This window comes from Thalassophryne amazonica, chromosome 18 (assembly GCF_902500255.1).
Source record: "Thalassophryne amazonica chromosome 18, fThaAma1.1, whole genome shotgun sequence".
Taxonomy (NCBI): Eukaryota; Metazoa; Chordata; class Actinopteri; order Batrachoidiformes; family Batrachoididae; genus Thalassophryne; species Thalassophryne amazonica.
The window spans coordinates 67,754,238-67,776,184 of NC_047120.1; the positions used below are offsets into that span (position 1 = coordinate 67,754,238).

General features: G+C 39.6%; 1 protein-coding gene across 3 annotated transcripts in view; it reads right to left on the reverse strand.

Annotated features, from left to right (window-relative positions):
• Positions 1 to 645: 645 nt before the first annotated feature.
• mprip (myosin phosphatase Rho interacting protein) overlaps positions 646 to 21,947 on the reverse strand; it is a 67,973-nt gene continuing 46,671 nt past the window's right edge. For 2 of the 3 annotated variants that reach the window (XM_034193250.1, XM_034193249.1), the window contains exons 15-24: positions 16,858 to 16,995; positions 14,757 to 14,816; positions 6,566 to 6,713; positions 6,348 to 6,465; positions 5,060 to 5,219; positions 4,833 to 4,943; positions 4,655 to 4,741; positions 4,414 to 4,576; positions 4,226 to 4,311; positions 646 to 1,593 (exon numbers count right to left, since the gene is read on the reverse strand). In XM_034193250.1, the coding sequence (XP_034049141.1) occupies positions 1,522 to 1,593; positions 4,226 to 4,311; positions 4,414 to 4,576; positions 4,655 to 4,741; positions 4,833 to 4,943; positions 5,060 to 5,219; positions 6,348 to 6,465; positions 6,566 to 6,713; positions 14,757 to 14,816; positions 16,858 to 16,995 (1,143 nt within the window). In that variant the 3' untranslated portion in view covers positions 646 to 1,521. The remainder of the gene's footprint in view (positions 1,594 to 4,225; positions 4,312 to 4,413; positions 4,577 to 4,654; positions 4,742 to 4,832; positions 4,944 to 5,059; positions 5,220 to 6,347; positions 6,466 to 6,565; positions 6,714 to 14,756; positions 14,817 to 16,857; positions 16,996 to 21,947) is intronic. The other variant, XM_034193251.1, reaches the window with a different exon arrangement.

The window sequence follows — 21,947 nt, forward strand, 5'->3', positions numbered from 1 at the left end:
ATATCGTGAACATACAAGCATGCTTTGTAAATTATTTCATCTTTTTAAAATGCCTTATTTTCTATTATCTTTTCTGCTTTCAAACTGAATTTTTAGTTACATTTAAGAAATAATGCAGAACCTATTACAAATGTTCAGGAAACACATGATCACCAATTAACCGAGAAGAATGATTGCAAAAATTAACACGGCTGAAAAATAATTAAGTAGCCGTCATTCATGCATACACATATGCTTTACATATACGGTATATATTTTATTGTTAAAGATACATCATCATCGCCGGGCTAGTGCGTTACAAACCTACTGGCTATCAAACTTTTTAATGTCAATTTTATAATAATGGCTTTGTCCTTGCTCACATAGGGAATATGTGTAGTGTGGTCAAATTAAATTTCAAGGTTTTTACACATCGACTGAACAGAAAAGTGTGTCCAACCTTTTATCCGATAAACCCCCACACACCTAATATAAGCAAGAGATTGGTGGTCGTTGGCAGTGTCCCACAGCAGCAAATACTCAAGGTTCTTGAAATGGAGCAATGTCTCCACCTGGTGGACATTTACTATTAATGCAGATACAATAGTTTTGCCAGGAGGTCTAGCATGCACACGCACACACCACAAAGTGTTCCAAACACAGTAGAAAGGGTGCAAAAATATTTATTGCTAATTAACCTGTCGTCAGTTGGTGTATATTTGCTTTGTATTTACAGTCAGAGTACAGAGGAGTGGGAATGTGAAAGAAAAATCCCAACCATTTAAATAAATACAAAGGGACTGCCACTGAGACTACAAACATGACCACCTCCAATGACTGTACAGCTGGACCGATGACTGCAGTGAGCGAGGGGGGAAAAACCAATATAAACTTTCTTTCATATATATTTAAACAATAGTCTGTGATCCCCTCCATGTGCATTCAGCTGTCAGTTTTCTACACTTATGTGGGAGCTGCAGCGATGCTGTCATTCAGCATTCCTAAGCAGACAAGTCGGGCGACAAAGCAAACGTATGTAGCAGGTGCTTGCACTTTTTTTTTCCTCTTTGACAGATTTCACACGTCCACCCAAGCTGAAGCGATGACATAGTGAATATGTGCATAATGACCATAGCAACTGCAACGTGCATATCTGGATGCAGGACTAGTTCCTATAGCTGGTTATTACTAAATCGTCAATACGTAGTTTGCGTTTTAGCCGATAATCACATTTGTGCTTTTGGCCGTGGACACAGTCTATAGAGTTAAAACAGTAGCTTACACAGTTGTGGGTTTAGTGTACGCATGACAGGCGCGCAATTAAAAACAGTATTTACAGTAAGATGGCAGCAAAAAAAAAGTCACAGTTAACTGGAGTGCATGGAATGAAAACTCTAGACATTAACTTCAAACTTCATACCATGTTTTTTTTTCAATATAACACTTTTTATGACCAGTGTGTAGTGTTGCTAAATAATTACAAAGCTAAAATAATAGTTTGCTTCTAAACATGCAGCGAGTTGAATCGAGTTGGTGCTGCTGTCAGAACTCTTTAGTGTCTTTATTTTCAAACAGGTGGAGTCTCTGCTCGGCCGTCAGCCCCTCCTTCAGACTCTGGACAGAGAGAGAGAGAAACAGACGTTGGTATCAAAGGCGACAAATGTTTGGTGAACACGCCCACTGTTCCCCAACAGAGACAGAAACACACTTTGGGTAACACTGAATAAAGCATTCGTGTTGTGTTCGCTTGCAGTTTGACAACTTTAGCTTTGGAGACCAAACTGCTACATTTAAGTAAAGTCACTAATTATAGTGTGTATAGTGTTTTTTTTGTTGAAAATGTCAAATTTTATATTATAATAGCCAAGTGGCCTGTGTGTGTGTGTGTGGCTTCGATCACAAAGAAACAGGGGAGAGGTGAGATTTGCCATGCTTATGTATTTTGGGTCAAGGATGAATGCTGCTAAAATGGAAAGTTGATAGGACAAATATTTTGGAGAAATGAGCAATTTTAGCTAACCAATAAACAATGGCTGTTGTGCTGCAATGCACCATGGGAGTTCTGGTTTTGAGGGTTTAAATGTCAGTGTTTTTTGTTAGTTTAACAGTGTTGGTGTTATTTATTGTGTGTTTGTAGCTCAATTTGTTTAGTCAGTTTAGATAGGTCTCATGCTGCTCTTACCATGAGTGACTTAAGTTTCATGCTGGTACCATGAGTGAAATGTTTAGTGGTTTTAATGTCTTCAGCCACTGTCTGTCTGACAAATTAAAACCACCTGTTTACAGCAGCTGTGTGTGCATGTTGCTAACTACTTTCTGGACTCACGCCATTCTAGTACAGGGTGGCAAGTCATCTTTATATTTAAAAACGTGAGTGTGGTGAGTGATTTTAAGTTCAATGTAAGTACATAATATAATTGTAAATACATTAAAAATACATAGATGACACAAGAAAGTGAAAACACTTATTTCCATTGTGGTCCATTTAAAAATCAAATGACAAAATAGAAGTAGAAATAAAATAATAATAATAGTGTATATGATAACAAGAACCTAAACAATTTATCAATACATTAAGACAGTAAATTAACATTTAATTATGTAATTAACAGGAAATGCAAGGACAGAGTTTTTCCTTCTAAAAATTGTTGAGGTCTAAGGTTTTAAAAACATTTTGCACTCACATGCCATTCTAACTCATTATACAAGCTTTGCTTAATTTATTACCACAAAAATGTCAGCTACCTATAAACACTACCCAATCTAGAGCCCGTGGATCCCCACAGGAAACACTCTAGTTTATCGTAATGCTGGAATCTGAGAAATTAGATTTTTGTTCTAATTATATAATTTTACATTGAGAACAAAACAAGGTCTATAGATCCAGATATCAGGTTTTGTGGGAGAACGGTGCCGTAACCCTAGCAACTGACCATATCAACCCAGAATGCATTGCCTTGTTAACATAGTGGATTTTGTAGTAGTCGAACTTTCTGTTACTTTCACTCCAGTGAACAGTTTGACTTCCCAGGACCTGCCAACTGCACTGTATTGTTACACGTTACCTTTCAGTCGTGATCCTGTTATTCTCACGCATCTCCAAACACCATTCATGGTGGATGATAGTGAAAGGTTCAAGAATCTTGGCAAAATAACATTAGTGCCCCCCCACGCTGGTTCATATGTAACTAGAAGTGATACGGAGAATTGACTTGTGGACCCATGGAGCATTTTCCAGTGCTGGTGAAGTTGGATTGCAGCCAATCAGCATAACCATAACAACGTACTGTGAGGTCGTCTAAGCACGGTTGTTACAGCTATGCTAACTGGGCAGAAACTAAAGATGTCCAATTTAAAAAGAATGCACATCTTTTCAGCAGTGGAAAAAGTAACACGGCTCTGTATTAATCGGCACGTCACCAGTCTTGTGCAAACTCGCATATTTGTGGAGAATTCTCACACCTGTTAAAAAAAAAAAAAAAAAAAAATCTACATGGGATGGAAGTGTATCAAGTGGAAATGTTTGAAAGTGATCAATTTGGTTTCTAAAATGCCAAAATATAAATTCCTAACATCCAAACAACAAACCCAAAGAAAAAAAGAACAAAATCCTCATAAGCTGGAACCAAAGTTACCATTTTGTTAGGCGGACACACCCTGCTGGGACACAACGTCAACCAGAGACAGAGAGTATGAGAGGAGACGGAGAGAAGGTGATAAAATCAGCTCAGAGCGCCACCGCGCGTCTGCACAGGAGAGAACCACGAACACGAATATGAAGACTCAGTGGCATTTAGAGGAAAAGGCGAAATGCTTGACACCCGTGGGTGTGTCTGCTTTACCTAAAGGAGGGGGGGGGAAGCCTACACGTCCTCAGTGGCCCTAACTGTCCCAGGGCATGTCACGACTCGCAGACTGAGGACAGAAAGGGGGGAAACGCACCAGCAACAGTGTGTTAGACGGATAAGAGGTTGACTCATGCATCACAGTCCAATCATCAGGCAGAGCGCACGCTGTAAACAGAGACACGCTCGTGCAGCTCAGCGGGGTCACTGCTGAACAGTGCATGCTGCATGCAACTGCACACATGACCTGCAGATGGCAGCAAATCAGATTTTTATTTTTTTAATGCTCAATGGAAGATTTCCAAAAGCAAAGTGAAAAGTGAAGCTTCTTCAGTGCACAAAGAAAAAACAGTGCCATGCCAGATGGGTTCAATTATTAACCACTGAGCCACAAAGCTGACCTTTGACCTCATGGTGCGCTCTGAGCGTTTGGCAGCAGCGGCTGCCATCTTGAGAATGTCGGGGTTGCTTTTGGACTTCATGATATCTAGAGAGAAAAGTTACAGTGGGAGGGGAGGGAAAAAAAGAACAAGTTATACATCATTTGGCTGCACTTCCATGTCAGGTGTGTTGGGTGACATTTTCTCACCGTATCCTCCTCGCTCCACATCCTCCGGCGAGGGTTCCCCAAGCGCCTCGTGCGCCAGCTGCAGCTGGTCTCTGAGCCGGCTCAGATCCTGCTCCGCTTTGGCCTTGACGATACTCAGCTCGGTGTAGATGTCCTTGTACTTATCTGTTGCGTATTTCTTGTCCTGCAAACACACAGTTTCAGTTTAGATTTAACTGCCGGCTCTGAACGTCGGCGGTGTCTAACGACGGGGGAAATTTACTCTCTGGGCAGCTTGAAGCTCATCTTTCAGTGAGTTAATTTCCTGCTTCAGGTACTGGACCTCAGACTCCTTCACCCTCAGCATCACCTGGTAAATTAAGAACAAAAAAGAAGCAAGAATAGTGTATGTTTCTGTTTAATATACAGTCTGTGTGTGACTGACGTTTGCGGATCCGTACCTCTAACTCGTAGAGTTCTTTTCCCTGGATGGTGGTGCCCGTGTCGACTCCATCCTCTGTGCTCATGGAGCGCATCTTTGTGATCTCTGCTGCGAGACGGTTGTTCAGCTCCTAACAGAAACAGCACAGGATGGACGGAGGAACGACGCCAAAAAACCACAACCAACGCACACTGCCGTCTCTCCAGCCGTGAGAAGCTGCAGCTGAGCGACTGTGTTGGAACTCACTTGGTTGTGCGCGTTGAGCTCCTGGTTTTCTCGCTGACACTGCCTGAGGGCCTGCCTCTCCGCCTCCAGCGCCTGGGCCAGGTGAGCGTTTTCCAGACACTTTTGGGAATACTGCTCCGACAAAACCTCGATCTCTCGCTGGAATGAGCACAACTCCTCCCTGTGAACAACGGCGAGGGAAAAGACTGAGGCTACTGCTGCAAACCAGCTGGTTGCAGAATACTGCCAAGGTGAGACAGACAGCACAGCAGAGAATAAAAACTACACATTAACAGAAACAGCACCAGTAGTGCAGCAGATAAGTGAAACAATCATGCAAATGGTGATAAAAGCATCAAATTCGGCATACATAGTCCTTAGACACTCCTCTTTGGAAAAAACCGATAGGCCACTTGACTTTTCAATCAGTGATCAGGTAGGGGTCAATTGAATAATTACACAGAGGTCAAAATTAAAAGATGCTCCAATTATATTGAAAAATATTCCACATTATTTGCTTGATCATAAAAATTCCAAAAAGGTATAGTTTGGACTATCTGTGACTGAATTCTATGGAGTTAAGGGATAAAAACAGCAAGAATGGTGACAAAGGTCAGTTTCATTTTGTACAGGGGTCAAAAGTTAAAGTTGCTCCAATTTTGGTAAAAAGTGATGCAAATTATTGGTTGAGCTAATAGGATTAATAAATAGAATAGTTTTGACAGTGTTGAATGCTTGGTCTCCAAAGTAAAGGTCAAACAAGGTCTACGTCTATTGGATTCTATGACATGTGACAAATGTTACCCCGTAACATGATAAGTAAGGATGATACACGGTCCAAACTATTCCTATTCCTTATTAAAACCGTGTTAATTCAACTAGTAATTTGCATCACTTTTTACCAAAATTGGAGCAACTTTAACTTTTTACCCCTGTACAAACTGACAATGACCTCTGTCACCATTCTTGCTGTTTTTATCCCATAACTCCATAGAATTCAGTTACAGACCATCCAAACCATACCTTTTTGGAATCTTTATGATCAGGCAAATAATGTAGCATAGGTTTCAATATGATTGGAGCATCTTTTAATTTTGACTCTTGTGTAATTCTTCAACTGACCTCTACATGAGCGCCAACTGAAAAGTGGCCAATCAGTTTTTTCAAAAGAGGATCGTCTGATTACTATTTCTGCCGAATTTGATGCTTTTATCACCATTTGCAGGATTCCGCTCTAAATATTCTCTTATCTGCTGCACTACAGCAGCTGCGCCTAAACTCCACGACAGTGATGGTGAAGAAAGCTCACTCGTGCTGTCTGCGAATTTCCTCGATATCTGCGTTCTCCGTATTGCTGTTGGCCTTGCGTGCCTTGTCCAGCTCCTTTTCCAACTCGGTCCGGTGGGCGTTTTTCATAGCTTCAATTGCTGAGAGAAGAGAGACACGATATGAAAGAGACAACTGCAGTTTACGCTTTAAAGCTGCATCATCACCAAACAAACAAACGGGCCAAATTCTACCATTTACCAGCAATGGTGGCTGCCGTCTCCTCGGCCAGCAGCCGCTCCTTTTCCTCCTGCAGGTTCTCCAGCTCCCGCTGGTGTTTACGCTGAAGCTCATCTATCACCTTCTGATGTGACTCCTCCATAGCAGCAAAACCTCTCTCACAGGTGGCCTAAAAGACAACACGAGACAGCAGTGACTTCACGGACCAAAAGGTTCTTCTGACCACATCCCAATAAGCCAGCAGGCATCCATTTACTTCCAGTGAATAAGTTGCAAGCTGCAGCCTGTTAGAAAAAAAAGCAGGTTGAGCCTACGTGAGTGCAAATAAAGGATTAAGATTGATGACGGCACACAAAATACCCAGATGAGAAAGGACAAAAAACAAAACTTGATGGTTGTCGTCTATAATTAACCTGTAACTCCAAATCTGTCCATGGAACAAATACCTGAGAAAATGCACTACTGCACGATTCCCCTAAAGCAGAGGTCTCAAACCGGTTCCAGAAAGGGCTGAGAGGGTGCAGGTTTTCTGTGCAACCACCCACTCCAGCAGGTGATTTCACTGATTCACTGATTTCACCTGCTCAAAGTGATGTTAATCAGTGAAATCACCTGCTGGAGTGGGTGGTTGCACAGAAAACCTGCACCCTCTCAGCCCTTTCTGGAACCGGTTTGAGACCTCTGCCCTAAAGGATGTTTTAATTACTACAGGACCAAAGCTTGTGGAGTCTCTGCCATCAAATACAAGAACTTCAGAGTTTCCTTAGGTAAAGGGTCAACGTTCAGACAGCCATCAGGATCATGGAGGATCAATACAACCAAACCAACTACAAACTAAACGGGTGTATGTGTGGCCGAGCCCCAAATATACATGGCGTATAAAACACCAGAGTGTATCTTGGCTGTAGCAGACTATATCCAGCTTGTTCAGATTATTCTCCCTGTTGTTTCTCCGCGTCCTGCATTAATCTCACTCAATCCAAATAGTGGAAATGTGAGCACAGACTGTTTCCACAGAGGCCAGAGTCGCCCAAAGACTGACCTCAGAACAGGCACGTCGGCCTGGAAGCACGTCACGTTGTGTAAATATTTATATCCTATGTTGGGGGGGGGGGGGGGGGGGGGGGGGCTCGCAACCGCTACTAAGACATTAATAATAACTTTATTTGTGCAGCAATTTCAAAACTGCTTTTACAAAGTGCTTCGTAAAGCCCATGAAACAAAAGACAAACCACAGGACAAGAAAAACAGTTTAAAATCGCAGCAATAAAAGATACTTTGTGAATTATATTTCATAGATTAAAAACATGACCATGAATGATTTATCACCTACATGATCAAAAATAAACAAATAAAAATGAAGAAGCAGATAAAACATGGCTAATTATTGGTAACTGCAGGTAACAGAAAAAAGACATCTAAAATGAAAGGAGTCAAGTCTCTTATGTCAGCAGGCAGATTTTTACATAAAAACAGGAACATAAGAAGAAGAAGAAAAAAAGAGCCCTCTTGACTTTTTTCTCAACTATGGAACACAATGTAAGCCTGCAGCAGAACCCTGAGCACGGGGAAGTAAATAAAGCTTCAGAAGTTCTGCAAGATAAAAATAAATTTGGAAATCTGCTCTCGTGTGCACTGAAAGCCAGTGTGGTGTGGCCGTGAAAGTAATGTCTGTCAGAAACTCAGCAATTCTATCTGGACCATCCACAAGCGTTTCGTGCTCCAACTGGGAAAATCAGAAAATAAAATATTACAAATATTACAGTAATCAGTTCTTAAAGTGAGAAATGCTTGAACCAGCACTGCATCCTTAGAGAAGAAATCTATGCAATATTATGGAGACGGAACAGAACAGAGCATTTTTGTTATAATGCTCAAAGGTGGAGTCCAAGAGCACAGTGAGGTTTCAGACTCCCCCCCCCCTGCACACCGAGGAGCCACATACAGGTCCTATCTCACTGGGCTGCAACAGCTTGTGAACAGTATTTGCAAGGGAATTCACGAGACGCTTGCTGGGTGACGCTATCCCCTCATTTGAGTCGCAGTGCCTCGCTGACGTTGCACATCAATTTGGAACAGTTCAAAGTCAGTGAGGTGACAAAGATCCTCGCTAAATACTCAGAGCCATTGCGGGCATCGCAAAACCCTCTGAATGTAGTCTCTCCAAGTCATAATGTGCAAGAATCGTGATTGAACTTTGTGAGTGGCTGATGGCATGATTTTCATTTTATATGACTGGAGAGGAACAGCGCTTCTGGAAGTGGCCATGCGAGTCCGGCAGTCTCCAGCCAGTCAGCTGCCTCCGACCCTCTGTGCACACATCAGCAGGCTGGACGAGTCCTGTCTGGCAGTGAAGGAAGCATATGAAATAAGATTTATTGTGATTTCTCCCCTGCCATTTTTTTTTTTTTGAGGAGAACCTTAGAGGAATTAGTATAATGCTTTACTGTTATCCTCTGCAATTAATTAATTAACAGAGAGGTGGCCATTGAAGCGCATTGAGGAATGCTTCGACAGGATCCCAGAGCCTGGACAGCAGAGGATCATATACTGGTCATTTTCAGGAGGACAGGATAGTGGATCCAGCAGGGACAATAATACTGATGAGACGCAGCTCCTGGACATCATTCTGCACGTTTGAGTGCGCTGTCCAGGCTTTTCTTCCCGTTGTTTTATTATTATTATTACTATTTTTGGGCTGTACCTTACTGGTTACAGTCCGGGGAATTTCCACAGCCTCTTTTCACATAACAGGATAATACTAGCCCACAGCCACCCTGAGCACTTTGTGAACAAATGTGTAATTTCAGCTGCGAGTGGCATTCAACATCCCTGAGAGTGCCACAGGGCATCTGAGCAGTGCTCATGCGACATGCATGTGGACATTTTTGCTAAGAGTCCGTGCGACATTCAGATGAAACTCGGGAGACATGCGATAACATGTAGTTAGTACAAATTTAGTAACATACCAACTGAGAATCTGTCACTAATTTGCATGCTTTGTCACAAATTCACATCTCCAACAGTCACGGGCCATGGCCCAGTGAGATAGTACCCCAAGCATCTGGTGACAGTGATGTTGATATTGAGGAGAGCCACTGACCACCATCTCACTCTTGAAGAGTGAGATGGTGGTCTCCTGAGAAGTCTCAGGAGTCCACCCCCCCCCCCCCCCCCAAAAAAAAAAAAAAAAAAAAAAATCACAAGCAACATTGGTGGCCATGTAATGTTGTGTATCATCAGCATAAGAGTGAAAAGGTAAGGTAAAGTGAAAACAGCAGTGGGCCCACAATAAAACCCTGGGGTATGCCACATTTCACTAAAGAAATTTTTAGATATAATACTTCAAAAAGAGACACACTGAATGATCAGATAAATATAATTTCAACCATAAGAGCACCTGGGCAGGGATGCCAAAATATTCCCAATTCTGTCCAACAATAAAATGCCAGACGCTGCAGTAAGGTCCAACATCAGCAGCAGATGTATCCAGAGTATTTAGATAGAATAACAGAAATCTTAATACTTGTACTTCAGACATGAGCCCACCTTTTAAAAATTCCACGAGATGCTAAAGGTCAAGAAGCCAGATGTGGTGGTCTGTAGTTCTGGGGCTGACTGTAAACAGCATTGGAGACTGTTGATGGCAGTGAACTTATTCTGTTCAAAAGCCACAGCTCTGGTGGACATTCCTGTGGTCAGCATGCCAACTGCACGCTTCCTCAAAAACCTGGGACATCTGTGGCATGTGTGATTAAAAACCACACATTATAGAATGATAGTTTATTGTGATCAGCCAGAGGTGCACCAGTGCAATAATCATGTTGTTTTATGGGCATCTTGATATGACACAGCACCCAGGTAGATGGATTATCTGGGCAAAGAGCTTTTTAATATGGATTTTAACAAATTTGACAAATTCAAGAGAAGAAAGAAGAAATATTAGATTTTACCACATTGCAAAAAGAAAAAACAAAAGTGTTGTATTTATAAAATGATTTATACAATTGTTAAAATTTGCATGAAACCGTTCTCTGACAGCGCTTTGTTGTTGCCCTGGATGGTCGCTCCAGGACTGAGGCCCCACCCCTAAATCATATTTGATGCTTTGTTTGGGAAAGAGTCAATTCTGTTGAGGCTTAACTAAACCCTATTTGACAATGGTTTAATGACACAGCCCTTTAAAAACCAGACAAACTGCTTTACAATAAAAACTGAAATTTTACTTATTTTAATGTTTTCAGGCAAGTAATCACTTCTTGTGAATTTATATCATACTTACCAATCTGAGTCTAAATGTAAAAAAGAAAATAAAGAAAAACGCCGTTTGGTTCCATGAATTCCAGTCTCCCCTAACTGAAGAATGTGTGCACAGTCAAGGTGACGTCAATGACAGGCCACAATTCCAGTGTTTGATAATAAATACAGCTCGAAGGGTATAATCATTACCTTTTCTCAAGGTTGTTTGTATAACAGGTAGCATTTTTCTATGATTTGCATTTGATTGATTTAGTTCCTTAGCTGCCGTTCGTCTCTACACCAGGATAATTATTGTCAGACGGTGCAGCTTCTCGGACTATGAATGACTGCTGAGTCAGGAACGGTGCTGCACTTGACCAGGACAGCAGAAAGCATCAAGTGCAGTCCAGGGAAATCTAGAACGGCATTTCCCTTCATCCAAACCTTGGTAGTGTTCATGGTTAGGTGCAGGAAGAATGTTACCAGGTTCCAAACAAAGTGATGGCAAGTAGTGTGTATACACACACGGGAACCACCTGCTGTGGCTCAATGTGGCCATGACTCCTCTGTATGAAAGGGGGCTCAAGAACATTAAAAGGAAGTTTTATTTGTTTGATGGAATCTTAACACTCTTCCAACAACAAAGTACAACCAACTGTATATCTCTCATATACACTTTTTTTTTTTTAAAGTTGGACTTCAACAGCAGCTGGCCTTCAGTTCTTAGTTTAGTCCCCCAGGTGACTATCAAGTCTTGGCCATTATGCCATTACCACTTTTTATTCAAGCATGTTTGGTGTGCGAGTGGCATTTTGATGAAGTGAACGCTTACCTGAAGAAACTGCAAGTTATATAGCAACATGTTAAAAGACTTGACTTAAATTGTTAATAGAAACAGTCAAAGGAAAAGAGTTTGAACCCAAACAATGAGTAAATTAAAATCAAGAAAATTAAATTGGATTCTAAAAAATTCACAAAGTTGAGAAAACTTTTTTTTTTTTTTTTTAAGAGTCAACTCTTTTCTGTTAACTGTCAACAAAATGGGCTACTAAGTCAAAGGGTTAGGTCAATGAGCAGACTGAAAGAACAACAGAGGAACACATTTCACAATGAGAAAAACAAATTTAGGAACCTTTCTTTCAAAATTTAATTTGTCTCATTTAACGGTTCCGTTACTAAAAGATTTAAACAGGTGATTTTTTTCCCCAAAAAACTTCAGGAAAACAAATGGGTTCCTCAGTAAAACTGCAACCTACAGGAAGTTAGTATTCATGCAACACAGATGAAAACTTGCTTGCAAAACAGAGAGCAAAAGTTGGGGGAGCAAGGTTACAAAGGTAAAAGTAGGAATTGAGGAAGGAAGGGGATTTGGGAATGCCACAAAGGAACATAAGACATGGAGGACGGCAAGGACAAGGGAGGCTTCCACCTTCAAATGTTCCAGGTCTTTGTCGTATTTCAGCCGCAGACTGTCTACGTCGCCCTGCTCTTCTCGGCGTCTCATCTCTTCCGTCATAACCGAAACCTGGGTCACCAGCTCCTGAATGCGCTCCTTGAGGTTATATGTTGGGACCAGGCCTTGATGTGAAAGCTTGCCCTTGGTCTCGTCTGATGGACTCATCATCATGCTTCTCAGCTCCTCCATTTCCCGGTCGAATCTTTCCATGAGTTTAGTCCTTTCCATCTCATGCTGCTTCTTCAGACTCTCCATGCAGTTCGTGAGTGAACTGATCTCTTTTACATTTTCTTCTGAACAAAGACGCAATGCCTCGCTGGCCTGAGCAATCTGCTGCCTCAGCTTGTCTACTTCTTGCTCGTAGACATCTTTGACCTCCAGAGGTTCCTTCTTATGTTGAGCTATCGTGTCTTGAAGCTCAGTGGTTTTGTTCAGTGAATCTATGAGCTCTACTTCAGTCTGAATCAAAGCCTGAGGCCCTGCGGTAGTTTGCAAAGACTCCTCAGACAGCCGACTCTGAAGTCCTGCTATCTCAAACTGAAGATCTCTGTTAACCTCTTTCAATTTACAACAGTTCGCACACTCCAAGCCGTACGTCTGAATTTCTGCCTGCTTTTTCATCATCTCCTCCGCATGTTGAAACCGCAACCTAATGATCACATAATACATACAAGCCTCTTTGAGGGCATCGAGCAGGTATTCAGAGGACCGTTTACCATCACTGCCGACACCAAAACCTGCTAGAAGTAAAGACAGAAGCTTATCATCTTTGGCCAAAGCCACATTAGAGACAATCTGCTTGAAAATCTCTGCCTTTGCTTCCAATGTTCCCTTTAATTCCTTCAGAATGAGGGCATTTGTTTTGTTATCAAGCCAGCTGTACATGGATACAAAATCTGTCTCTGTCTCCCTCTTGACATCAGAACTCGCTTGAGGAGAAATCCTCCCAATCAAAAGCTTAATCTGCGCCATCATACACTGAGTGACACCCCTTTCGCAACTTTCCCCCTTTTCGTCCGGGTTTACTTCAGTGGCACCCAACAATCGACTCCAGAACTCTGCCTCCAATACCAAACCCATGTCTTTCTGAGCTACACTGATCAGCTCCTCTTTCCCTGAACAATCATAATCGGAGACAAATAAAGTGCTTTTTAAATCACTAGGCATTTTCTCTACGCTATCACCTACCCTGGCCAACATTTCTAACACCAGATTAATTGCATCAGCCATCTTTTCAACCTCTTCAGCTACGTGCTTCATGAGTCGCTCACTGGCCTCCTGCTCCTCGCCCGACTGACTGCACTCACTAACATCCACCGTCTTTTCAGCGCTACCTGCCTTCAACTCCAACTTCTCTCTCAGCATCCGAACTTCATTTTCTAACTCGGTTAGTTTTTGACGACTGGCTTGTTCAGATTTGTGGATGTGATCGATTAATTTACTGTTGCTGGATTCAAGTTTGATGCAGCGCTGCTCTGCAGCCTGGAGGTTTACCTCTTTCTCAGTTAACTTAGTCTGTGAGTCTTTAAGTAGTCCTTTAAGTTGTTCCTTCTCCAGTACTAACTGATCACCCAAACAAGGTTCCTGGAATCCCAGACCTTTCAGGGTAGCTTCTTTCAACTGCAGCTTCTTCTCGGTTTCTTTAAGGGTCTTTCCAAGCTCTTCCAACGCAACTAAAGCTTCATGAAGCCTCAAAGATTTGTCATTCAGCTCTCTCTCATAATACTCCCTGTCTATAGCATGAGCTTGGGTCTCAGACAGCTCAGCTTTCAATCTTTCCATCTCCTCCATGATGAGATGATGTTTGTCATCCTGCTGCTCAGTCAGTTCAGCTTTCAGCCTGTCAATTTCTCTGTCGGCCTCGGTCAGCTGGTTCATCATCTCCTGACAGCGCTGTTTCAATGCCTCATTTTCACTCGTGAAAAGTTCAAGTCTCTGAGAAAGCAGTCCAACAGTCGCCTCATTTGCCTCGGAATAGTTATCAGTTTTTGAGTGGGCACCACAACTACTTTTCAGGTTTCCAAAATTTTGCTTCCGAACCTTCTCAAACATATCCTCCATGGTCAGAAGACGGGTTTCATATTCACGGATGCTTTCTCCTGCCCTGGCCAAAGTCTTTTTCATAGTTTCATGTTCTGTCTCCTGTTGACATTTCCAGGTCTCCAAAAGCTTCTGAAACTGATGTTCAGCTGTGTCTTGGTTACAACTGTGTGATCGCAACAGAGTCACCAACTCCTTAAGACAAAGAGGCTTATCAGGAATCAAGATCTCCAGCTCCTGAATTGCTTCTGTGCTATCCTGGAGGAAGACGCTAAATGATTTTTGGACAGTTTCTGGGGAAGGGCCTTCCAGAAGAGCTGTGTTTACAGGTTCTGAAAAGCAAGGTTCCTTGATGGACAGGTGAGAAAGAGAGAGGCCAAGCTGTGCCTGCATACTGCGCTTTTTTAGCTCTTGCAGCTTCAGGAGCTCTTTGGTCTCCTGGTACTTCTTTGTTAAGCTCTGTGCTTGAGAACTAACCAGTTCTGGCCTCTTCATCTGGGGCGTCCGATCAGCCTCCAGAACCGAAGGGTGCTCCAGCTTGGAAAAGGGGACCAGAGAGTTGGTTAACACACAACAGGGGAGAAACAAGCTTGCTAATAATTTTCTTCATCATCATCATCATCTACATCCCAATTTCTCTTTATGTGACAATACAGTTAATAACTTCACACGATAAACATGATGTCAATAAAAGCTGTGATTCAAAACAACAAAATCCCCAAAGCCCTCATGGTGTCAAAACGGGGGAGCTGTCCAACAGCCATGGTTAGTTAATCAGAACAGAGCATGCATATTAACTGCTTAAAAGTTATTTTAATTAGTAAGTAATGCAATATTAGTTCCAGCTGGATGGTTCACTAAAGGATGGAAGGCATACCAGGTCCTAAGACACAGTTTTGAAGGTATCTGGTCCAAGCTCATGTCTTGCACCAAAGTAAATCTTTTCCGAGCAGAGATATGGAATTGTATAATTCCAATTAAAGTCTAATCTGCAAAATATTATCAATGTTTAATGTAAATCACTGAAACCTACATTGCACTGCACTTATAATCAAACAATCACAATGTAACCAAATAAATAAAATGATCTTCTCTGGCAAAGCCATCCACACGCCAACACATAACTGCAGGAGGTCATCCAACAGAAATTGTTCCGCTACAATAACTGTTAAAATAATTAAATGGATGGTTTAAATAGCAGTTAATAGATGAGAATCCAACTTCCATGCAAACAACTAGAAAACAAGCCAAGGAGTTATTATTCATATACCACAAGTCAAACATTTCAACAAGCTGTGTCAGTAAATATGAAGGACACTAAAAGAATGCCAAAGATAAAAAAATGATATTTAAAGAGACAGAACTTTTCCCCCTCAACCACTAGAAACAGGTGATTAATAATACTATGAAAATGGAGAAACTCTACAAAAAATGACTAATTACTGAACGGTTAATGTAATATTTTGTTAATATTCTGCTCTACAAATCCATCTTGTTTCACTTCCACTCCAATGTAGTTGTGCACAGAGGCAACGTTCCAAAAATGTCACTGTCCAAATACTTATGGACCTAACTGCATATCTGAAGCTGATTTAAAAAAATAATTTTACCCCATTTATCCTGAGTGCTATATATGTACAATAATACACAAGGAAGCTGAAAACCAGCTGAAGACATATTATAGAAAATGAAACCTGACTAAAATAATGATGTATGAACAAAATTCAGAAAAGGAGCGACTGAGAAGTTTTGAGCCTGACCCAGAAAAAGAAGGGTGTGGTTCTCCATCTTTTGCATTCTGGGAAACCAACATTTCTCAACACTGCACCCCGTGAGCCAAAACTTCACACATTCTCGAGAAATGTTGGTTTTCCAAAATGCAAAAGATGGAGAACCACACCCTATCTTTTATGGGTCAGGCTCAAAACGTCTCAATCACCCTTCATGTAAGAACATTCTAAATAGGGAACGGCGCAGCCTTAAGAAAAACGCATTAATATTCTACTCTAAAATCTTCGGCTGCCATTTAAAAAAAAAAAAAAAAAAAAAAAGTAATCTGAGCTGCACTTACCGTTAGCGACGCCGGTCACATTTACAATTACTGATCATTTCATGATATTTCTGTGATTTTAATAACAACGTATTCATATAACTAAAATGAAACCTTTAATTATGACCCAAACAACATTTCACTGCCCCCCTCCCCAGCAATTAGAGCTAAATAATAGTCTAATTAACTTTAATAGACACACAACTGGAGTTGCTTATCCCATAATTATGTCAACAGAAATAACGGCTTGAGTTCATGTTAAAGTACAGACGTATGAGTCAGAAAGAAGAGATTAACTAGTAGAAGCCAGAGTATTAATAAGGTCTAATTGTTTTTCCTCATGCAACGAACGTCATGCACCCGTTAACGTCTCTTCAGTGTCTGTCTGATGGCTTCTTACATAAGAAGACAACATGCAAAGGATGTTATAAAACAGAGCAGAAAATATGGCCCGATAAACATGAAAGCTCCCACGAGACAGAACACCATATTATCTAAGTAAACGTCGAGTGTGACGCAGCAACTCACCGGAGAGATGTAACCTGTGCAGATGTCCAGCTCTCTCTCCAGAGTTGTTCTCAGCTGGAGCTCCAGCTCCTGCTTGTGCTTGTTGGAGTTGATGAGCTGCTGGTGACAGCTCTCCAACTGCGACTTCAGGTCCTCTATCTGGAGGAGCAACAACAAAGCACGGTTTGAGGTGGTGGCAACGACGGTACGAAAACATGTTCACCGTTACACCAAAGGCGACGGCCATGCTGCCTGCTTCCTGACTCAACAGGAGGGCTTCAACTAATGATTATTTTCAGGATCATTTCACTGATTAGTTGTCAGGGCTGTACAAAATTGGCGACAAATGTCAGTGTTTTCCATTGCCCAAAATGATGCATTCAAATGTCTCATTTCATTCATAATCTACAGATCGTTTACTGCCAGGTAGAAGTAAAGAAACCAGAATGTGTTCACATTTAAGATGTTGAAATCAGACAATTTGGATGTTAAGACGTACTATGATTAACCGATTGTCAAAATGGTTGTCGAGTAATAACACATTCATCACTACAACTTCACTAAACAGTGGGAAAATCCAACAATCAATTCTAAAATATATATTATGGCCAACCACACAGTACGACAAAACCTGAAAAACCATAGAAATGTGAGTGAAACAATAACCTCGTTCAGTCACATGAGCTGCTTGCATAACTGGTCAACGTCTGTACTGAAGAGCCTAACAGGTTTATACGTGTAATCAACAAATGTGTTTAAAACAAAGACGGCTTTTTTTTTTTTTTTTAAGATTTCATGCACCTCTTCATATGATGGACTAACACAGATGTTTGACTGGAATCCACCAACCAGTTTAGCTGCACTTACAAGACATCTAGACAGGGTGAGAGTGATTCCTATAACCTTTGAATACATTTGTGGGGTGTGCAACAAATACATCTAGCTTAAAACTAAATTTGCTTTGTCAACGAGTCCATAAAGGTGTTTCTGGCATGTGATTAGGATGTCTACCAACAGTCTTCTGGGCAGGTCCAACTGGGAGGTAGCCCCAGAAAACTAAAAAGGTTTTCCAACACTCCCCCGCTTGTTGAGGAATGCTTTGGGCTTGCTGAGGACGAGCTGGCTGATGCAGCACTTTTGTAAGTACCTTGCTTCACATAAGACAGAGAAAAGACAGATGGACAGTAGATGTGGTTTGTAGGCATGTTATGTGAAACGAATACTAGGGGAGCTACTATCACTATCACTAAAACAAATCAACTTTTTTAGGTTCCTTACATGACCCCAAAACACAATCAGGATGTTCGCAAAAAACTGGCCTCAAGCCAGTTATCCAAGATGGCCACCATGCTTTTTTCTCACTAAAACACCAATGATTTCTGTCATTATTTAGTCTTTTGTTTGTTCCTACTATGTATTTTGATGATGAATACTTTATTGAGCAAGTTAAAAACATTTATACATTGCGCACATTCATCTTTGAAAATCCGTACATTACTCAAAGGGAGTAGAATGAAGTAAAACTTATATTTTCTACCCCCTTTCACATGTTTTATTTTCGACTATGCGGACAAGAATAAATAAAAAATTTTGAGATCATATATACCTATATAAACACACACCTTGCATTATACATATCAACATGTATTTACAAAAATACACTACCTCTATACACAAATACCCTTGCATACACCAATACACACACTAGATTCAATGAGATTTGACAGTATAATACTTTTAACCCACATGCATGCACGCACGGGCACCCAGCCCATGCATGCATGCACGCACGGGCACCCAGCCCATGCATGCATGCACGCACATTTACCTATATTCGATTAAACTTGATGATATATTAATTTATTTTTTTTCCCCACACACATGTATCATGGGCAACTCGTGTGCATTCATATTTCCCATACGTTCGTCATGGCCAAATAATATAACAGTTTAGATCCACAAACATGCACACCTGTATGTATACTAAGAATTATGTTATTTAATTTCATATTTTTTTTAATATTTTGAGTTTTAAATTTCTTTTGAATTGATGTACTGTAGTACATACTTTGATGTCCTCAGTTAGATTATTCCATAAATCCACCCCATGTCTCGTAAGGCACATTTGTTTCATTGTTGTACGAGCATACTGTTTTTTTAAATTATATTTCCTTCTTAGATTGTAATCTCCCTCTCTTTCACTAAACAATTTTTGGAGGTTATCTGATAGTAGGTTTTGTTTCACTTTAAAAATAATTTGTAAAGTTTTAAATTCTGCAAGATCTCTAAATTTTAGTATTTTGGATTGTAAAAACAGTGTACTCGTATGATCTCTGAAGCCTACATTATGGATGATTCTTATTGCCCTTTTCTGTAACTTAAAAAGTGTGTCTACATTACTTTATGTATTACCCCATACCTCAATGCCATAGCTAATATATGGTAATATTAATGTGCAATAAATAATATATAAGGACTCCTGATCTAAGAAATGTTTGGCTTTCCCCATTATGGAAATACTTCTGGCCATTTTGGATTGTATGCTAGCAATGTGGGGTTTCCAGCACATCCTGTGATCAATTATTATTCCTAAAAATCTATGTTGGTTAACCCTTTCAATAGGAACCATGTCAATTTTAAGATTTACTTTTGTTTTCATTTCTCGGTTTCCAAAGAGCATTAATTTTGTCTTTGAAATATTAAGTGACAATTTATTACTATCAAACCAATTTTTTAATTTAATAATTTCTATTTGCATTTCGATCACAAGTTGTTCCGGGTTTTCCCCAGAACATACTATCGTTGTGTCATCAGCAAAGAGGATAAATTTCAGTTTTTCAGAGATGAATTGCAAGTCATTAATATAAATTAAAAAAACTTTAGGTCCTAAAACGGACCCATGTGGAACTCCACAATGTATCTGTTTAAACAAAGATTTATATTCTCCTATTTGTACATATTGTTGCCTGTTGTTTAAATAAGATTGGAGCCAATTTAGTGCAATACCCCTTATGCCAATTTTTTCCAATTTACGTAATAATATGTTGTGGTTAATAGTATCAAACGCCTTTTTTAAGTCAATGAAGATCGCCATTGTATGTTTCTTTTTATCAATATTATTTGTTATTTCTTCCACTAAATCAATTAAAGCTAAAGTTGTTGATCTATTTTTTCTGAAACCATACTGGCTATCATTTAATATCTTGAACTTTTCAAAGTATTGATCTAACCGAACTGTATATACTTTTTCTAAAATTTTTGAGAATTGAGATAACACAGATATAGGTCTATAATTTGAGAATAGATACTTATCTCCACTTTTATATATAGGTGTAATTTTGGCAATCTTCATTTGACTTGGAAACTCTCCATTAATAAAAGATAAGTTATAGATATGACTTAGAGGTTTGCAATTTCATTAATGACTTGTTTAATTATTGTAGTGTCCAACTTATTGCAATCTACTGATTTTTTTTGCCTTCAATTCATTAACAGTGTTTATTATTTCCATTTCGTCTGTTGCTGATAGAAAGAATGAATTTGAGTTTACTTGTTCAGTACCTATTTCTGAGGCTGAATATGGCATTTTTATTTCAGCTGCCAATTCTGGCCCTATATTGACAAAATAATGATTAAATGCATTTACTAGCTCTTCGTTGTTATAGATCTTTTTATCACTGTCAATGAAATAGTCCAGCAAGGTACTACAGTTCTCCTTTTTCCTGATGACACTATTTATTACATTCCAGAGACCTTTAATATTTCCCTTGTTTTGTTCTAGTTGTGTTTTATAATACATCTTTTTACAATTTCTTAATACACGTCAACTTATTTTTATATATTTTATATTTATTTTCTGTTTCGATTGTTCTTTCTTTAATAAATACCCTGTATAGCCAGTTTTTCTTTTTACAGGCATTAATTAAACTGCTTGTCATCCATGGGTTGGTTTTAGCTTGTTGTTTGATTTGGATTGATTTCACAGGGCAACATTGATCATAGAGAGTCAAAAATTTATTAAAAAAAGTGTTATAAGCCGAGTTAACCTCAGTTTCATCTCAGTTCCAGTCTTGTTTTAATAGACTTTGTTTGAATATCATTATTGATTCATTTGTTTTTACTCTTATGAAATTAGTAATCTTAATATTTTTCTTGGCTTTCCTATAGTTATAACTTATTTTCATAGTTAAAAATACTGGTAAGTGGTCACTTATATCGTTTATTAATATGCCACTGGAAATGTCATTGTTTATTATGTTAGTGAAAATATTATCAATTAGTGATGAACTCTGTGCAGTGATTCTGGTTGGTTTAGTTATTTTTGGATGGAATGACAAGCTATACATAGTGTCTATAAAATTTTCCGTAGGCTTATGTGTACTCACTTTTAATAAATCTATGTTAAAATCCCCACATATAAAAACATCTGTATGTTCCATTTTCGTATACAAGTTATGCATTAGTTCCGTAAACATTTCAATACTTGATCCAGGAGATCTGTAAACACACGTAATCAATATATTTTTTCTGTTTTCCATTATCAATTCAATTGTTATACACTCCATAATATCATCAATAGCCAATGTCATGTTGTCAATCTGTTTTGCATGTAAGTTTTTATCCACATATAATGCCACACCACCTCCATTTTTTTTGTTTCTGCTCTGTGCAAACATCTCATAATCTTCTAACATAAAGTTGTTTGTTTCATCATTTTTTATCCAAGTTTCTGAAATTGCTAATACATTAAACAAAGTACCCAATTGGTTCAAGTAATCTTTTATCTTTTCAAAATTTGCATGAAGGCTGCGACTATTGAAGTGGACAATTGACAACATCTCATTAGGTTTATTCTGAGTTGGTATTTGCTGGTCTTGATAATACATGCAGTCATCATTTATGTCATTATAAAAGTTTATATCCGGGTCAACTTCATCTATAACATGTTGCATTTTAGATTCACTACATTCAAAAGTTTTAAATTGCATTTCTTGGTTTTGTACTTTCATTGTCCTCTATAGGCAGGGAATTGTTAATGTTTAATTTGTCATTTTGAATTGAAGGTAAAACTATCTAGATTTTTTATTTATATTTCATTTTTCAATTGTATT